We start from the raw sequence: 15458 nt of genomic DNA, 5'->3' as shown, positions 1-15458 counted from the left end.
GTATGTATGTATGTATGTATGTATGTATGTATGTATGAGTACAGAAGATAGATGTATTAAATAATCTTCACTTCATCATCACCCAAATATCTACAATACACCAGTACACCAGTACAATGAGTATCAAGTACTGTAGATACAAATCCCAACACAAATCCCAATTCCAAATACTGAGAAAGAAAGAAAGAAAGAAAAAATCCAAGTCCCATAACCTTAGCCAGCCCGCCCGTCCCCATATGGAAATCCAAGTGGCCAATTCGAATCCGGGTCTGGATTTCTCTAGGGATTATTTTTATTTTTATTTTTATTCTCCTATGTAGGTACTGGAGTGCGGAACGAATCCATGCGAACGAGCGAGCCCATGGGAGCTTGGCATGGCATGGGAAAGTTTATTCCTCGGCTAGATCGTTCCCTAGATCTTATCTTATCTTACGATGATGGGATGGTATCTACGAATCAATTGGATTAATTATCAAAAGCTCGGAGGATTCGCATTTCTTCGGCATGAGGATACCGGTGGTCCACCGGGTGGTCAGCAAGCGAGGCAAGAAATGGTCAGCAATTAAATTGGATGCAGTGGAATGGTCAGCAATTTGAAATCACCCCCTCCCCCCCTCCCTCCAATCCGCATCCTGGGGCAGGGCAGGTGGAATTTTATCGCGACATGAATATTTTCCAACTTTTCCTGTTTCTTCTTCATAATGTATAAATCTAAATCTCATCTAATAAAAGTGACAAGTGTAAATGCGTCGTGTGTTTCCTTTTCCTCTTCGCTCCTGGCTTCTCTTTACCACCCTGAGATTGGACGCTGTAGTTCCGGTTCCCAGTACCATTTCTACGTGTGCTAGTTCGGTCAGATCTTTATCGACATCTTTATCTGCGGGTTTTGGTTTTGATCCCGCGGCGAGAAATATAAATTGGACGGCGCTGGTGAAGGGAAATTACATCGCGTGGAATACTCATAATCGTATACCCATTCCTCAATTTACGCAAGCTCGAAGCGCAAAGATGTCGACGTCGAGTAAGGATGTAGAAGAGGTGATTGATAGGGCGACGGAGCCGGTAAGTAGGCAAGAGGAGATATTGGGAGAGAATGAGGGGAGGGGAGAGGCATTGAAGGAAATTGAAAAGGAAGAGGAAAAAATAGAAAAGAAAGAAGAGAAGAAAGAAGAAGCGCTCCCGAAATTAAGCGCTGCGGATTTCAAAATCTATAATTCCATGGCGGAACATATGAATTACTTTGTACGTTTACTTCTTCCTCACTCATCCAATTCAACGCAACTAACTCACCCCCAGCACAACCACTTCCGCCAAACCTGGACGCTCCTCAAAACCGCCACGACCACCAACCAACGACCGCGCAATCTCTCTCTGCGGCAATTCCTACAAACCGGACTTTCCTTTCTCTCCCAACTCGAGGTTCACCATGGCATCGAGGAGCAACACATCTTTCCGGTTCTGGCGCGCAAGATGCCGGAATTTGCGAATGGGAAGAATGCGGCGGAGTTGTTGAGACAGCATCGGGAAATTCACAAGGGGATGGATGTCATGCAGGAGTATTTGGAGAAGTGTAGGGATGGAGAGGTGGAGTTGAGTTTGAGGGTGCTGGGGGAGAAGATGGATGGGTTTGGGGAGGTGTTGTGGAAGCATTTGGATCAGGAGGTGGAGACTTTGGGGGCGGAGAATATGAGGAGGTATTGGTCGAGGGAGGAGATGAGGAGGATGCCGATGTAGGGGAGGGGTGGGAAGTTGTATGGGGTTTAGCGAGGATGGGAAAGAGGGGGGAGGAGCTAACTTTAATTTAATGGGAGAGGAAATATCGTGAGGATCTCCTGAAATTTGCTAGCCTGAAGAATTTTATTATACAGAGAAAGTATAAATAGAACCATTGAACATCTAATTTCCATAGAATAGCCAGAGCAGTGTAGTCCATACACTCGTCCGCCTCATAGAACCGAGCATTCGATACAAGCCCGTACCATATAAAACGGGATGTATCATACACCCACTTTCCCCATACTCGAGTAATGTTCGAGAGCAAGGCTTTTGTTCATGGGTGAAATTATTGGTGCGTGTTTACTCCCAGCATCGAAAATGAGGCTTGCGATGTGCATGATTCAGCGGCTGACTTTGTACACCCCGGGATTGTTGTGCTCAAAATGTATACACACTGTCGCGTTGGCACTCAACACCAAACTCTACGCACCTTTCTCTACGTAAAATCTTTTGCTGAGTTAATGGAATCATTAATGGAGGTGCGGCGTATTCTTCACTACCTACGTGGCATTACGTTCCGCTGCCCTAAAGATAGGGCACTTGTTGCGCCTCGTACATGTCAAGTCCCAGCGAGGCTTGCGACGTTGATGAGTTTAGAATTTTTATATGTAAGTCGAGTGTGATACCTACATTTTCTCATTTTTCGATTACATGTTTAGATTGCTTTTTCTTGTATTTTTTTTTTTCACAATCTTGTTTTAACATCACGTCGACAACTCCGACTCTATGGACAACATCAATGTGTAAGTCACCAGATGACTTTTTTTGCTTGACATGCACGACATATCTTTCTGGGGAACCGGAGAAGCTTTTTCGGAAGCTACACATCAACCATTGCGACATTTCCATGCAGCGGATTGCCGGAAGGATTTTTCCAGTGGTTATTGTACCAGTTTCCTGTCCTTATGGCGGGATTCCCAAAGGACTTTCCACAGAGGACTTCCCATGGATTTTCAACTATATTCCCAAGCTTTCCCAAAGCGAGGACAGGATTTCTTGAGTGATCTTCGTGATAGAAGAAACTCAAGAAATCCCGAAATTCCAGGACTTTTTATAAAACTTTCAATTGATTTTGAAGTTTTCTCAAAATGAGAGTAAGATTTCTTGAGTATGCTTCGTGACAGAAGAAACTCAAGATATACTGAAATTCCAGGACTGTCCACGAGGATTTATCTACGTACTATAGAATGGACACACGTATCCACTATGTACTTATTGCTACCGGAAACCGAGAATTTTCTGTTGCTCCATTATGCCATCAAGACTAGTCAGACCACATGCTAAGATTTGGTTATTGTGCAGACCGTCATGGGACCCGGGTGATGAATTTGGTGATAATTATTATTTCCTTAATACATCCAACTTCTTTAATAAATCACCGTACTTAAAATTATATGCTTGCAAAGATTTATTGCCATTTGATAACTTCCCGTTCACGCTGTTGGGACTTGACCGGTGTGGCACCACTTTCAACTATGAACCTTCGGACGCCTGGAACGCGACTCAACAAGTCTCGGATCCCTTCCATACCACGCAGCAACTGCCTCTAGAACGGTACAGAAACTCCTCATTCCAATGTCCATGTGCCAATGGGCAATCCAGGTCCTAGGATCAAAGATTGTATGCACTATTGATGGACAAAGACTGACACATAACAGAGCCAACAGTGTCCCAGTTACCTAAGTGAGCCTCCCATCTTTGTCTCAAGATAGTATAAATAACCAAACAATCGAGAGACCAATTACCCAAGCGTAAGTCACGTCTTCTCATCTTCTGTTGAGTATTTACTAAGTCATTAGAAGGCAAAACACAGAGGACGAAGAGCGCCCTCACAGGTGCACGGTACGAGGCTGTAACGTCCGCGGCTTCAAAAAGCAAGCGGATCTCCGGCGTCACCAAGGTATCCATGGAAATCCTTTATTCTTTTGTCCCGTGACAACCTGCAAATCTCACACCAAGGGATTCAAACGCAAAGACAACCTTACGGAGCATCGGAAACGAGTCCACGATGCAATTGCACGCGCTTCCGCGGTTCCTGGCCGATGATCAAAACAGGCTTCACGAGCCGTATTAAGCGAAGACGAAGAAATGGAAGACTCGATCTCGGTGCAGGTGCCGAAGAGTATGCAAAATGGTTCTATGGTCGATTCACCGGCTAAATCGTTTCTCCTGGCAAAGCTCGTGGAGTTACGCACCTCACGAGAAAGATTTATTTTGGAGAGAGACGGAGAGATCAAGGCAGTTGAGACGACTTTGTCTTTGATGTAACCTATTCACATTAGCTGCAGCCAATGCATTTCTTTGTGATTTGGGTTTATAGCTTGGCTTTCTGGGTGTTGGGTCAGATGTTAATGATGATCTGTTGGGAAAAGGACATTGGGGAATTTCTTTGGACAGATTTCTTGCTGTTTTGGTTGTACTGGTTGGTTCTTGGAAGGTTGAAAAGGCTTCTTTATTCTGCTTGAGTTCTTGGTGGGTTGGAGTATGGTTACGGACGGGAAAGATTCCAATTTATTCTTTTAATAGTCGAAAGTTGAGTTCTCTGTGTTCGACTAATATCACACTCAATTTGCCGTTCCTCCCAATAAATGTGTTGTCTGAATATTCAACTAACTTGACATCTGAATTTTTGATAATCATATATTTGAATGTCCGAGTCTAAACTGGATGTGGAACTGCCATGCCTGAGATTGAAGAACATCTGGAGAATGATCTATTGTTCTGGGAGTCTGCATGCTATATACACATGATAATTTATTTCGCTTATTAAGTCACAAGAAGAAGATCCCTCTAAATCTTGACCTCCATGCAGCCACTCGGCAAGTCAAAGTTAAGAATAATGGTAAAAAATCATATTCACAGACCTCGGCGTAAACTCCAATATACACAGTGACATGTCTTAAATCATAATGTGTTTTTCCTGATATATAGTGTCCTTATTCACTTTCCCATGCACCCAATGCATATTATACACACTCGATTTCCCATTCAATAGTGCTCCTCTCCTCCAATTTTAATCATCATATATCCATTCCCTCTGCAGATCCTCAACTCTTAGCCTCTTCAACCTTCTTCTTCGCCCATCCCTCATCCGGCATCAAGTCCCTCCTTACTCCCTCAAACCTAATCAAATTTTCCTTATACGGATGCGCCGCGCCCTCAAACGCCTTCAATCGTCCCAATCTCCCATCCCGCAACCGATTCTTCGGTAACATTCCACTAACCGCCTTCCTCAGAACTTCTGCACCTCCAAACTTCTCCATCAACCCCTCCATACTGATTTCCTTCAAACTACCAGGTCGTGTATTGTGACGATAATATTTCTTCTGATACATTTTTTTGCCCGTAGTGTGGAGATTCGCGCAATTGGTAACCACGACATAGTCGCCGCAATCGGTGGAGGGATCCCAGATTGGCTTGTGTTTTCCCATGAGGAGGAGTGCGATGCGGGAGGCGAGACGCCCGAGGGGTGGTGGTGTGATGCGGGCTGGGACAGAGGGGGGTGAGGAGGGTTTGGACGGGGTTCGAAGGGTGGAGAGAGGAATGTGCGGGGCGCTGGCAGAGATGTGGTGCCAGGTGCGGGAGTAGGCTAGTTTTGTCTGAGAGTGTGTTAGTTCATGTATGCAGTTTGTTCTGGGACTTATTCATGTATATCGACGACTTCAATTGTGCAAGCTAGATGAGTACTAAAGGAAGAGGTTGAGAACTTACAAATCCATTTGTTTGCGACATCTTGGGATATGATTGGCACAATAACCAATGCTAAATACGATGCGCGAGGAGAAAAGAATTGGCAGCTAAAAGATTCCCTCGTTGTCGTCGTCAAATTCAAGCCTTGAAGTCAATCGTGATTCTAGATGCCAAGACATTTTTTCTCGAATGGCTTTATATGGATCTTGATTGGCTAGATCTTTTGGCGAGGCTTCCGAGGCTGGATTTCAAAGCATTCATTGTTGCCCCACGTATGATGGAGATGTTGTATTTTGAACTTCATTCATATTGAATCTTCTCTTATTTATTGTTCTATCACACACAGAAGATCTGAGCAAGAGTTCTCAAAAATCCAAACTCCTCAAAATGGCCATCACAACTCCCTTCCAGGTAGTTCCCCTCGATTCCGATCACGTGCATCGCGCCAAATCGAAATATCACTAATGGAGAATAGACACAATTTGCAGTACCTATGACATGTGAAGCATGTATAAAAGACATCGAAGGATCTTTATTCAAACTAGGTGGAATACAGAAAGTTGAAGCAAATCTAAAGGATCAACTTGTTACTATTGAAGGAACAAGTAAGTTTGTAATTTACCCCGCCAAGAAAATGGGGAGGATTTGGGAGATAGGGATACGTTACTGATGTGAAAATAGCTGCGCCTTCGGAAATCGTTAAGGCGATTGAGGAGACGGGGCGAGATGCAATTTTGAGGGGTTCCGGGGGGAGTGATGGTATGTTTTGTTTTTTACGTTGTGTTTGAGTAGGAGTTTGGGTTCAATTTCATTTCATGGTTGATGTGTTGAGGTCCTTGTCTGAGATGTGTATAGGTGCGGCTGTCTGTATTTCTTGAGACACATGATACTACTGTATCGGACAAAGTACGAGGATTAGTGAGGATGGTGCAGGTATCCCCTACATTAACGTTGGTGGATTTGACTATTCGAGGATTGCAAGAGGGAACATATTGGGCTACTGTTAGAGAAGCGGGGGATATTTCCAACGGGGCAATCTCTACGGCAGGTCTATGGAAGGGAGGTAATGAAGACACACCGAGGGGTACGTTTGGTACCGTGAGTGTGGGGAAGAATGGAATGGGAAGTGTGTTTTTGGACAAGCCAATCCAGATATGGAAATGATTGGAGGGAATGGTAGTATCGAAACAACATGAGGGAGATAGGAAGTTTGAGAAGAACGATGAGAATACTCTCGTGGGGGTAATTGCACGGAGTGCTGGTGTATGGGATAATGACAAGACAGTTTGTTCTTGCTCGGGCAAGACATTGTGGGAGGAAAGGAAAGATGAGGTCAGCAAAGGTATGCTCTGATCATATATCAGATGATCACACAAGAAATGGAACGATAGCATGATATGATAAGTACGCCCAAGAAGCTTATTCTCTGCCACCCGCGCTTTTTACATACCTATACGTGCTTTCCGTCTGAGAACGAGCCGTGGCTGATTAGAGAATTGCAAAGAAGCAATTCAGAGGAAGAAAGCAGGGAATGTTCAAGTGTTCGATCAGGCTACCAGGGATTACATCAAACCTTAAGGATGAGTGTTATGAAGAGTAAGCTTCTCTTGTCAAACGTTAAACCCGAATGCGTTTCAAATCTGTCATATACCGGGCAATGACTCCACTTTTAATACCGTCAAGATTGCTTTTATATGGCGACCCTTATCAGCGATATCTAATCTCTCAATCGTAGCCCTACCCTGGACCATCATCTATATTGATCTCATTATTCTTCACGGACCAAAAGGCTGGATGCGACAGAGAAAGCTGCATGCAACCTTAATTTTACATCTGTGTTTGAACTATCGTAGAATGTGCCGTACTTTTTCATAGTGTCGGCTATTGCATATCTCTTGGGTGATATTCGTTCTGCTTGATTTGTCCACCTATTAGACTGCCGTTAAAGTTGAGACGAAAGGAAAAATGTTTTCTTCTTCCAAGCTGGGCAGCATCATGCAAACGGATTCAATCACGATGACGACCAGTTTTTGTGATCTGGCATCTTTGTTTTCGAGTTTGTTCTTCTCCCGCGTGGCCGTTTAGAACTTTAGATGTGCCCTAAATTCTCAAACAAGGTGAGGAAGGTGAGGTGGAAGCGAGTTTCGTCCAATCGAGGTGTCTTCCCCTGAGACGCCAAGCTTCCTGCGCTTCAATTCCATGCTTATCCGATATCCGATAAGATGCCGGCTAGGATATTCGGCGGTTATCTTTTGAGGATTTGCCCTACGGTTATGTGCGTGGCCGTTTGTGATCTGTTCGGAGGTTACTTTCGGGGTCGATTACTGTATTGGTCTGGGCCCAGCAGGCGAGGTACTTCTTTTGTCTTTTGGAAGTTGGTATGAATTGCATGGCATGGATGAGTATATGTATAGCATGCGTTCTCATTGCCAAATCGATAGTTTGCAATGGTAAGTTCTCGGTCAAGACAAAAATAACTTTGCATATCGAACTCTTCCAATTGCATGACATAACAAGCCCGTGGATCTGAAGTTATTCATAGTTCTAAGATATCACAAGACCTTAACCTATAAATAATGTCGAATTAAATTTATACTCAGGTACCAACAACATAAACTATTGAATCAATCCCGCTGCAAGCAAGACTATCACAGTCACCGGTGACATTCTATTCTATGTGAGTTCATGATCTCCAACTCAAGTCTACCAAGTCAAGAAACTCGACTAATCCAGACTTTACATACTGAACCATTAAAAAGAAAAAGAGATATCGTGGACATTTGAAAAGCCAAAAGAAATGCACGGACAAGAAAATACGTTGGAATACGCGCCGATGGAACAAAAAGTGACAGAAAGCGTAACTCTTGACCATCCAATCGGCATGGTATAGGGGATCTTGGAACACTTGCTGCTTTGAACCAGCCTTAAGCGAACAGAATCCAAGTTTCGCAAGCTCCAAATGTGTGGCCACCAACTTTTCATATTTACCAATCATTTTCATTATTTTGGAGAATAAAAGTAATTTTGCTGGTGGCTTGGGCGATTAATCACGATGCTTTTGTATGAAAAGCGTCTCGATTGTGGTTTACGCTTTCCGTTCATTTCCAACATCGAGTGCGGCTTTTCGAAGTAGATGGACAGTACGGGTATACACATATTGCGAAATATGTCAGAACACCGGAACGTAAGGGCAAGACAAAACGAGGTTATTACATACTGTTGCGAAAGTAGTCCGATAGATGAATGGTAAGATGGTTACTCGAGTAGATGTTGAAGCAGCGATTGACAAGGGGGATTTAAGAAATGGTTTGGAATATGTAACCCATTGCCCAAGGACTAAAACCAACGCAAGGATATAATGACAAGGGCAAGAATACTTTCGTAAAATAGAAGAATCTATTTCCAAAATTCATGTACTGCCCTGTGTTCCATATGTGAATAGAGGTATGTTTGTACGTATGTATATGTATTTCATATCAACGCCCCTTGAGCCACTGCTATATTTGAACCTCCATCTCTGTATATAATATGGATAATATGACCATCCGCATGCATGAAACTCCCATGTTCGATCTACTTGGGTAGTCAATACTTCTTCCTACAAATCTCCTCCGTACTAGTCGTAGCCCCGTTCGACACGATACGTCGATTAGTTGCCGTGGATCGTGTCGGGGTTAGAACTTAGCAGGGACCATTTTCGACTAGGGAACCCCTCTCCATCCACATTTTAGTATCACTGCACCATCGACTTGCATCGAGAGACTAATCAATCCACGTACCAAGAAATTCAAACCTCGTCTCCTCGTCTAACTCTCCATTTTCAATCTTCCATATCCAAAAGAACTTCTAGGGCGCTACCCGTACATTGAAACTTCTACTATTATCCACTCATCCTCCTCCGTTCGTTGTAAGAGCGCTGCTAGCCAGCCATCGTACCTTACATTTCCAACCCAATTCGTTCTGCTTCGTGCATACACCCACACTCCCTTGTCTTTGAACTTTTCCACTTTATCCGTATCTTTTTGCTGTTCTATTTTCGAGTATTCACATTTGAACATCAAGCTGTCAATCTTTCAACCTTTCTACAATTCATTCATCACGAGAACGGAAGATATCGAAGTCAAATCAAGTCAAGTCTACACGTTCCTTCGAGGTGCCGAATCGTTATTCCCCACCAGCCCACCACTACTTTACGATCAGCAATCAACACTAATTAATAGCGACGGGAGGAGCCCGAAAGCCAAATCCTACGAAAAGTACAAGGACTCGCATACGATCCTTTGAATTTATATACTTTAGAACATAATCTCAACCAAAATACAGTTACTCGACAATAAGACACTCCCATCGCTGGACGGATTCGAGAATATTTAATACACACACTAGTTGCATCAAAGAGAAGGGACGTACGGAAGAAAAAAAGATACCGACAATTCGAGATAGCTTCGCACAACATACGAGTATTGCAACACGACATAGAATTTCCTTACACCGCTTGATAGCTGGTCGCTCACGAAGGCGACCAGCCAGCTACGAAAGAATATCTCACGAATACATAATTTTTGAGGGAGAAAAGGCATCATGTCTTTGAAACAGGTTAGTGGATGGAAGGAAGAAAGATGAGGATTAGAGAAGGTCACTTCGGTACTGACTACTTGCGCAGGAAATCGAGACGTGGGTCTCTGCCCTTGGTCGTTACGATAATAATGAATTTGATGAAGCATTGAAGGAGTTTGATGGCATTGCAGACACTTCAAAGATTCTCTTCAATTGTGGTGTTATTCATGCGACATTGGGGGAACATGAGAAAGCGGTTAGTACTTCTCATTCCTGGTGACGAACTCAATTATACTGGCAGAATCTAATTCACTACAGGTCGAATGTTATCAAAAAGCCGTTCGTCTGGATCAATACCTAGCCGTAGCATATTTTCAACAAGGTGTCTCGAATTTCTTGGTTGGCGATTTCGAGGAGGCTTTGGCCAATTTCAATGATACTTTACTGTACCTGAGGGGAAACAACATGATTGACTATGCTCAACTTGGTCTTCTTTTCAAACTATATTCGTGCGAAGTGTTATTCAACCGGGGGTTGTGCTACATATATCTACAACAGAAGGAAGCAGGACTGCAAGATTTCTCCTTCGCTGTGAAAGAGAAGGTTGTTGAGGATCACAATGTCATTGATGAGGCAATTCGCGACGAAGCCGAGGTATGCTTGTCATTCGGAGTTTCATGTTGAGTGTTTACTAATACTCTCATAGGGTTATACCGTTTTCTCGATTCCCGTAGGAGTGGTTTACAGGCCCAATCAAGCGAAAGTCAAGAACTTGAAGACAAAAGATTATCTAGGCAAAGCACGTTTAGTTGCAGCTTCAGACCGTGCTAATGCTTTTACTGGATTTGCTGGTTCAGAGATTAAGAATGTGAGTAATACTCATCGTATACTCCGAACCTGTGACACTAATTGTTTCAGGCTGGTATAATTCAACCCAAGGATGACCGTCCGACGGAGAATCTTTCATATGCGGCGGCGAACCTTGTAAAGCCCGGTTTGGCTAGCAAAAGACAACAATCAGAGCCACCTCTGAACCGAAATGTTTTCCCACCCACACCACCTCCTGAGGCAGAGAAAAGTTCTGGACCTCCACCCATGAGTCGCGGGGCATCTGTTCGAAACGGACCTAAACCCATGCCAGCTAAACTCAACATCGAAAAAGCACGCCCTAATGAAAGTTATGAGATTCGTGAACGTGACGATGCAAGAAGTCCTCCAGATGCGCGACCCGCCAGACGCGGGACTCAAAGAACAGCATCAGAACCAAGGGGGCCATCGCAAATGCAATACTCCAATAAAAGATCCGAATCACGTTCAAGACAACCACCGAGACGAATGCAATCAACGCAAGAAGAAGAAGATGACTACCCGGAGGATCTCTATGATATGTATAGCTCCCCAGGTCGGAGATCGAATAACTCTAGACGCAACACCCGGAATAGATACATCGAAGAAGAAAGTGAATACGCAAGCGACTACGACGAAGGTTCTTTTGACGAAGATGAATTCGAAATGGTCTCTAGTCGTCCGCCTCCTAGATCCCGCACAACATCTTCGATTAATGGTGGTAATGGTCGAGCTGGCTCTCGTCAACCTGATGTACGCAAAGTTCGTGTGAAGGTCCACGCCGAGGATGTACGATATGTTATGATAGGCTCGGCTATCGAGTTCCGCGATTTCCAAGACAAGATAAAGGAAAGTTTTGGGCTGCGTGGATCGATTTAGATCAAGGTTCGTGACGAGGATGTTCCTAATGGCGATATGATTACGATGGGTGATCAGGATGATTTGGATATGGTTTTGATGAGTGTGAATCAAATGCAAAGAGAGAACGATTGGATATGGAAAAATGGAAGTGAGTTTATATTACCTTCCCCTTTTTTACCACGGATATCGCTTACTGACATACAAACTAGTCTGGGTAGTAAAAAGCGTGATGTTCGGACAAGTAAGATAATGATGAATGTTTGACGATTATGTCTTCCTTTTATTTTAATTTTCTCCTGTACCAAAATTTCTACTATTTTTTGGAAGAAGTTTTCGGGAAGAGAAGCGAGATTTTTGTCTACTTAATTTGTTCGCCGATGGAGAAAAACACTTCTTTGATATGATACCAGCAAATATCCACATTAGCGAATATAAATGTATTGTTTGCTTTCTTATATCCTTCTGAATATTGATATTTGATTTACAGCGCTAGAATTGTATAAGCGAGCGCCGAATCCGATGCGAAAAAAGGGACTGTATGTATGTATGTGGATGTATGAGTACATGCATGCCGTTGTAATTTGGGGAGAAGAGAGGAGAAAGAGGGGGGGAGGGACTATCATTAATATATTATGTCTGGGACAAAATTGATATATCTTTCCTTTTCCTTTTCCTTTTTGTGAGTTTGGGTTTGGGGGGTTTTGTGTATTTGAATTTGGATTGTGGCTTTCTCTCCCTTTTGTGTTGTTTTCTTTTTTGTGAAGGGGAGAAGAGGGTTTAGGGGAGGGTGGATGAGATGAGATGAGATGAGATTAAGTGGTTAATGTAAAATGGATGGATGTATGCATGGATAGGGAGAACTCGGATATCGAGGTTTGAATATCCAGCCGGATGGGTGTGTGTGAGAATGACGATTGGATTGCATAGGACTGGGGAAATTGGAAATTGGGATGGGTTATATATATATATATATATATTTACTATGATATTGATTGGTATGAATAATGGATATATCTATGTGTGTGTGTATACTGGACAATATGAAGATTTATATTATATTGATCGATCGATCGTTTGATTGAGTATGAAGACTTAAGTGAGAATGGAAATGGAAAGTATGCGTGGATAGGTGAATAGGTAAAATAATAAGTAAACAGGTAACTTGTGATTAAATCAACATCAGTATTTAAATGCTATCATATATCTATCTATTCAATACAGCTACACTACACCTATCTACCAAACTCAATCAGAAACCCCCCCCCCCCCCCCCCAAAAAAAAAGAAGAAATCAAAGGACAGGACAGGAATTCATAAAATCTCTACCTAATCTCTAACCTCTAAACTCTCATACCCCCTCCCTTCTATGAAATAAGATAAATCTATCTGATACTCGGTAGGTAGGTAGCAAGAAAAGCAATGTCAAAATCAATATCAAAACAGAAGCGAAGAAATCCCAAAGGTTTAGCTCCGTCAAATTTGCGACGATGTGGAATTTCTATGTATTTTAATGATTCCCATTTTCATTGACAGAAAAAGAAAAGGAGAAGCGAAGGGGCCTTGCTTTTTGTATCTGTATGGGGCGAGGTCTTGCGAGTTGGCTGATAGATAGAAATCTAAGGAAGGCTGCTACTGGGGGACGGGGTTGGACATGTAGTGAGATATGAGAAAATTGAGACATGCTAACTATTCGTAAAACATAGGTAGACTGTTGTTTTGTTGTGAGATTAAATCGAGTTGAATTCCATGCTTAAATGGTATCTGCCATGATCTATATACATGGCCCTGAAAATGCGCCTAACGCTCTATACCCGAGATGCCAAAACGCCTTTCCAATATAAAGCAATGGTGAGTGGTGCCATGCAAATTATGCGATCATAAAATCATGATGTACGTCAAATCTATAGCTTTGGTGTGACTGGAGTTCTAGTGACGGTGACATTGATGAGACCGTTTGGTCCAGATTGAGGAGCATAAACTTCTGCGTCCTTTCCGGTGTTCTTAAGACCCTTGTGCCAGCTGAGATCTGGAGAAATGTTAGAACTTTTCTAGTACATTGAAATGCCTCGTTTACTTACCAACTTCGAAATAATGCTTGTTGGGCAAGGAGTAATCCACAGTCTCGACTTCTGGGACGGCCTCCAAATGGAGCCGCCACATCTTGTACATGGTGTTTTGTACAGATGGGCTGTTCTCCTCAGCGAACGTCTTCATGGTGATATTTCTGGCATCATCAAATGCTTTATCGAATTTGGGGATGGCCTCTTTCACAGCGTCCAATCCGGCAAATGTTTTCCATGACCAGCCACAATCAACATCAGTTGACAAAATTCTGTCCCAAACCTCAGGGAGTGTAGTGTACTCGTCTCGGACAAAGCCGTGGAATTGCGAGCCGGTGCTCTTTAAAACCAAGAGCCCAACAATTCCGCTGCGGATATCGATGCCCTTTCCTCTCTTGATAACGGCTTCAACATTTCGTGTTTCACTTCCGTCTCTGTAGAATGAGTGAGGGTGGGGTTTGCCATCGATAGTCATTCGTGTCCATCTGTGAGTAATGATTTTGATGTTGGCTGCGGTGAGATGGGGGTAGGTCTCGATAAAGTGAGTTCCGAGAATACTAGCAAAGAGCTCGGGTGGAGTAACTGGATGTTCCTTGGCTTTGATGTAAACTGTGTTCTTCATGGAATCGGTTGCAACCACAACACTGTTATCGGCCTTGGTATATCTAGGGATTGGTTAGTTCTCGATTGCAGGGGCATTCAGTAGAAGAGGCAACATACGAGACGTCGATAGCACCCTCCAGTAATACACAAACGGTCATTTCAGTGACAGTTTGAGTTCCGGTCTGCTCATCTCTCTCTACTTTATAGACGCGGACATTGTCCTTGCCATATTTTGCTGAAGCTATCGATGCCATGATAAATGTTTAAAATTGGTTTGATGTCTAGAAAGTAAGAAGATGCAATAGAAGATGTTTCGTTAGTGTTCTTGTAGAACGTAACTGAAAGACTTGATAGGTATTAGTATAATGTGAGTGACAACAAGAATGAGGATAGCAGATGAATGAATCGAATGAAGTCAAGGGGACTTTGGTCTCTTTATGGAATTCTGAGTATAGTCGCTAAAGAGTCTTAGCGGCAATGAAGTTAGATATTGTTTCGAGGAGAACGGAGAAGCTCAAGCTACCTGCAGGAGTCCACCGAATAAGATAGCTACGGGATGTTGTATCTTGGCTCCATATGCGAGAAGTTGATTCCAACATCTATCGGAAGGCGCCGAACGCACGAGGCCGACGTGTAGCCTTGTAATGAAACTTAGATAATTGGTCTTGCTTTTACCTAACAACCATCATTTGGGATGAAAAAGTCTTTGCACATTGCGGGTCTCTGGGAGAAAGGCATTCGAAACTTCGGGATATGAGAAATTAAAGCGATATTGATGAATATTTCGTTCGCATGATTTTGTTCTGTCATTACATGAAGTATTGAGGAATGGAAATGCAAGGCTGACCTGACAGAACCAACGGGGTCGTCCGCCATACCTACCTATTCCTATTACCTACTTCGTACTAAAACCACAGGTCTGACAGGTCTGTTCTCTCGTACGATGATTCTTATGTCTCATTGGACCCCACTATGCAACTTGGAAGCTTTGGATGGTTCTAATCTGATGCCGCTTCAATGATGGAAGAAGACTGTGAAGGTCATGTCGAGGGTTTCCAAGGTTGTA

The 15458-nt window shown here is 43.1% G+C and overlaps 7 protein-coding genes across 7 annotated transcripts; 5 read left to right on the top strand and 2 right to left on the bottom strand.

Annotated features, from left to right (window-relative positions):
• Positions 1-629: 629 nt before the first annotated feature.
• Positions 630-1744, top strand: EAF02_010449 (uncharacterized protein). The gene is made up of 2 exons (XM_038906497.1): positions 630-1242; positions 1297-1744. Exons 1-2 carry the CDS (start codon positions 745-747, stop codon positions 1732-1734), a joined length of 936 nt encoding a protein of 311 aa, XP_038753761.1. The 5' UTR covers positions 630-744; the 3' UTR covers positions 1735-1744.
• Positions 1745-2889: 1145 nt separating this feature from the next.
• On the top strand, positions 2890-3822 carry EAF02_010448 (uncharacterized protein; the record flags this gene model as incomplete). Its single annotated transcript, XM_038906496.1, has 2 exons — positions 2890-3330; positions 3576-3822. The coding sequence occupies exons 1-2, from the start codon at positions 3029-3031 to the stop codon at positions 3820-3822; spliced, it is 549 nt and encodes a 182-aa protein (XP_038753760.1). The 5' UTR covers positions 2890-3028.
• Positions 3823-3864: 42 nt separating this feature from the next.
• Positions 3865-4044, top strand: EAF02_010447 (uncharacterized protein; the record flags this gene model as incomplete). Its single annotated transcript, XM_038906495.1, has 1 exon — positions 3865-4044. One exon carries the CDS (start codon positions 3865-3867, stop codon positions 4042-4044), a length of 180 nt encoding a protein of 59 aa, XP_038753759.1.
• A 445-nt stretch (positions 4045-4489) lies between these two features.
• EAF02_010446 (uncharacterized protein) lies at positions 4490-5599 on the bottom strand. The gene is made up of 2 exons (XM_038906494.1): positions 5488-5599; positions 4490-5375 (listed from the first exon to the last, which is right to left on the bottom strand). Exons 1-2 carry the CDS (start codon positions 5506-5508, stop codon positions 4824-4826), a joined length of 573 nt encoding a protein of 190 aa, XP_038753758.1. The 5' UTR covers positions 5509-5599; the 3' UTR covers positions 4490-4823.
• Positions 5600-5853: 254 nt separating this feature from the next.
• On the top strand, positions 5854-6819 carry EAF02_010445 (uncharacterized protein; the record flags this gene model as incomplete). Its single annotated transcript, XM_038906493.1, has 5 exons — positions 5854-5877; positions 5942-6071; positions 6148-6225; positions 6374-6592; positions 6647-6819. The coding sequence occupies 5 exons, from the start codon at positions 5854-5856 to the stop codon at positions 6817-6819; spliced, it is 624 nt and encodes a 207-aa protein (XP_038753757.1).
• A 2259-nt stretch (positions 6820-9078) lies between these two features.
• Positions 9079-11748, top strand: EAF02_010444 (uncharacterized protein; the record flags this gene model as incomplete). Its single annotated transcript, XM_038906492.1, has 5 exons — positions 9079-10062; positions 10130-10279; positions 10342-10677; positions 10730-10891; positions 10942-11748. Exons 1-5 carry the CDS (start codon positions 10048-10050, stop codon positions 11746-11748), a joined length of 1470 nt encoding a protein of 489 aa, XP_038753756.1. The 5' UTR covers positions 9079-10047.
• Positions 11749-13030: 1282 nt separating this feature from the next.
• EAF02_010443 (uncharacterized protein) lies at positions 13031-15230 on the bottom strand. The gene is made up of 4 exons (XM_038906491.1): positions 14916-15230; positions 14510-14859; positions 13808-14454; positions 13031-13755 (listed from the first exon to the last, which is right to left on the bottom strand). Exons 2-4 carry the CDS (start codon positions 14644-14646, stop codon positions 13631-13633), a joined length of 909 nt encoding a protein of 302 aa, XP_038753755.1. The 5' UTR covers positions 14647-14859; positions 14916-15230; the 3' UTR covers positions 13031-13630.
• Positions 15231-15458: the final 228 nt, after the last annotated feature.

This window comes from Botrytis sinoallii, assembly GCF_014898435.1.
Source record: "Botrytis sinoallii strain Bc 23 chromosome Unknown BSIN_025, whole genome shotgun sequence".
Taxonomy (NCBI): domain Eukaryota; kingdom Fungi; phylum Ascomycota; class Leotiomycetes; order Helotiales; family Sclerotiniaceae; genus Botrytis; species Botrytis sinoallii.
Note: the sequence above shows the minus strand (reverse complement) of the source record. Positions and strands in the feature narration are given on the sequence as shown.

Coding starts and splice junctions, on each gene's coding strand:
- EAF02_010449 (XM_038906497.1), top strand. CDS start 745: ATGCGTCGTGTGTTTCCTTTTCCTCTTCGCTCCTGGCTTCTCTTTACC. Junction 1,243..1,296: donor CGGAACATATGAATTACTTT/GTACGTTTACTT, acceptor ACTCACCCCCAG/CACAACCACTTCCGCCAAAC.
- EAF02_010446 (XM_038906494.1), bottom strand. CDS start 5,508: ATGTCGCAAACAAATGGATTT. Junction 5,376..5,487: donor TGTCGCAAACAAATGGATTT/GTAAGTTCTCAA, acceptor ACACACTCTCAG/ACAAAACTAGCCTACTCCCG.
- EAF02_010443 (XM_038906491.1), bottom strand. CDS start 14,646: ATGGCATCGATAGCTTCAGCAAAATATGGCAAGGACAATGTCCGCGTC. Junction 14,455..14,509: donor GAGGGTGCTATCGACGTCTC/GTATGTTGCCTC, acceptor ACCAATCCCTAG/ATATACCAAGGCCGATAACA. Junction 13,756..13,807: donor CAAGCATTATTTCGAAGTTG/GTAAGTAAACGA, acceptor ACATTTCTCCAG/ATCTCAGCTGGCACAAGGGT.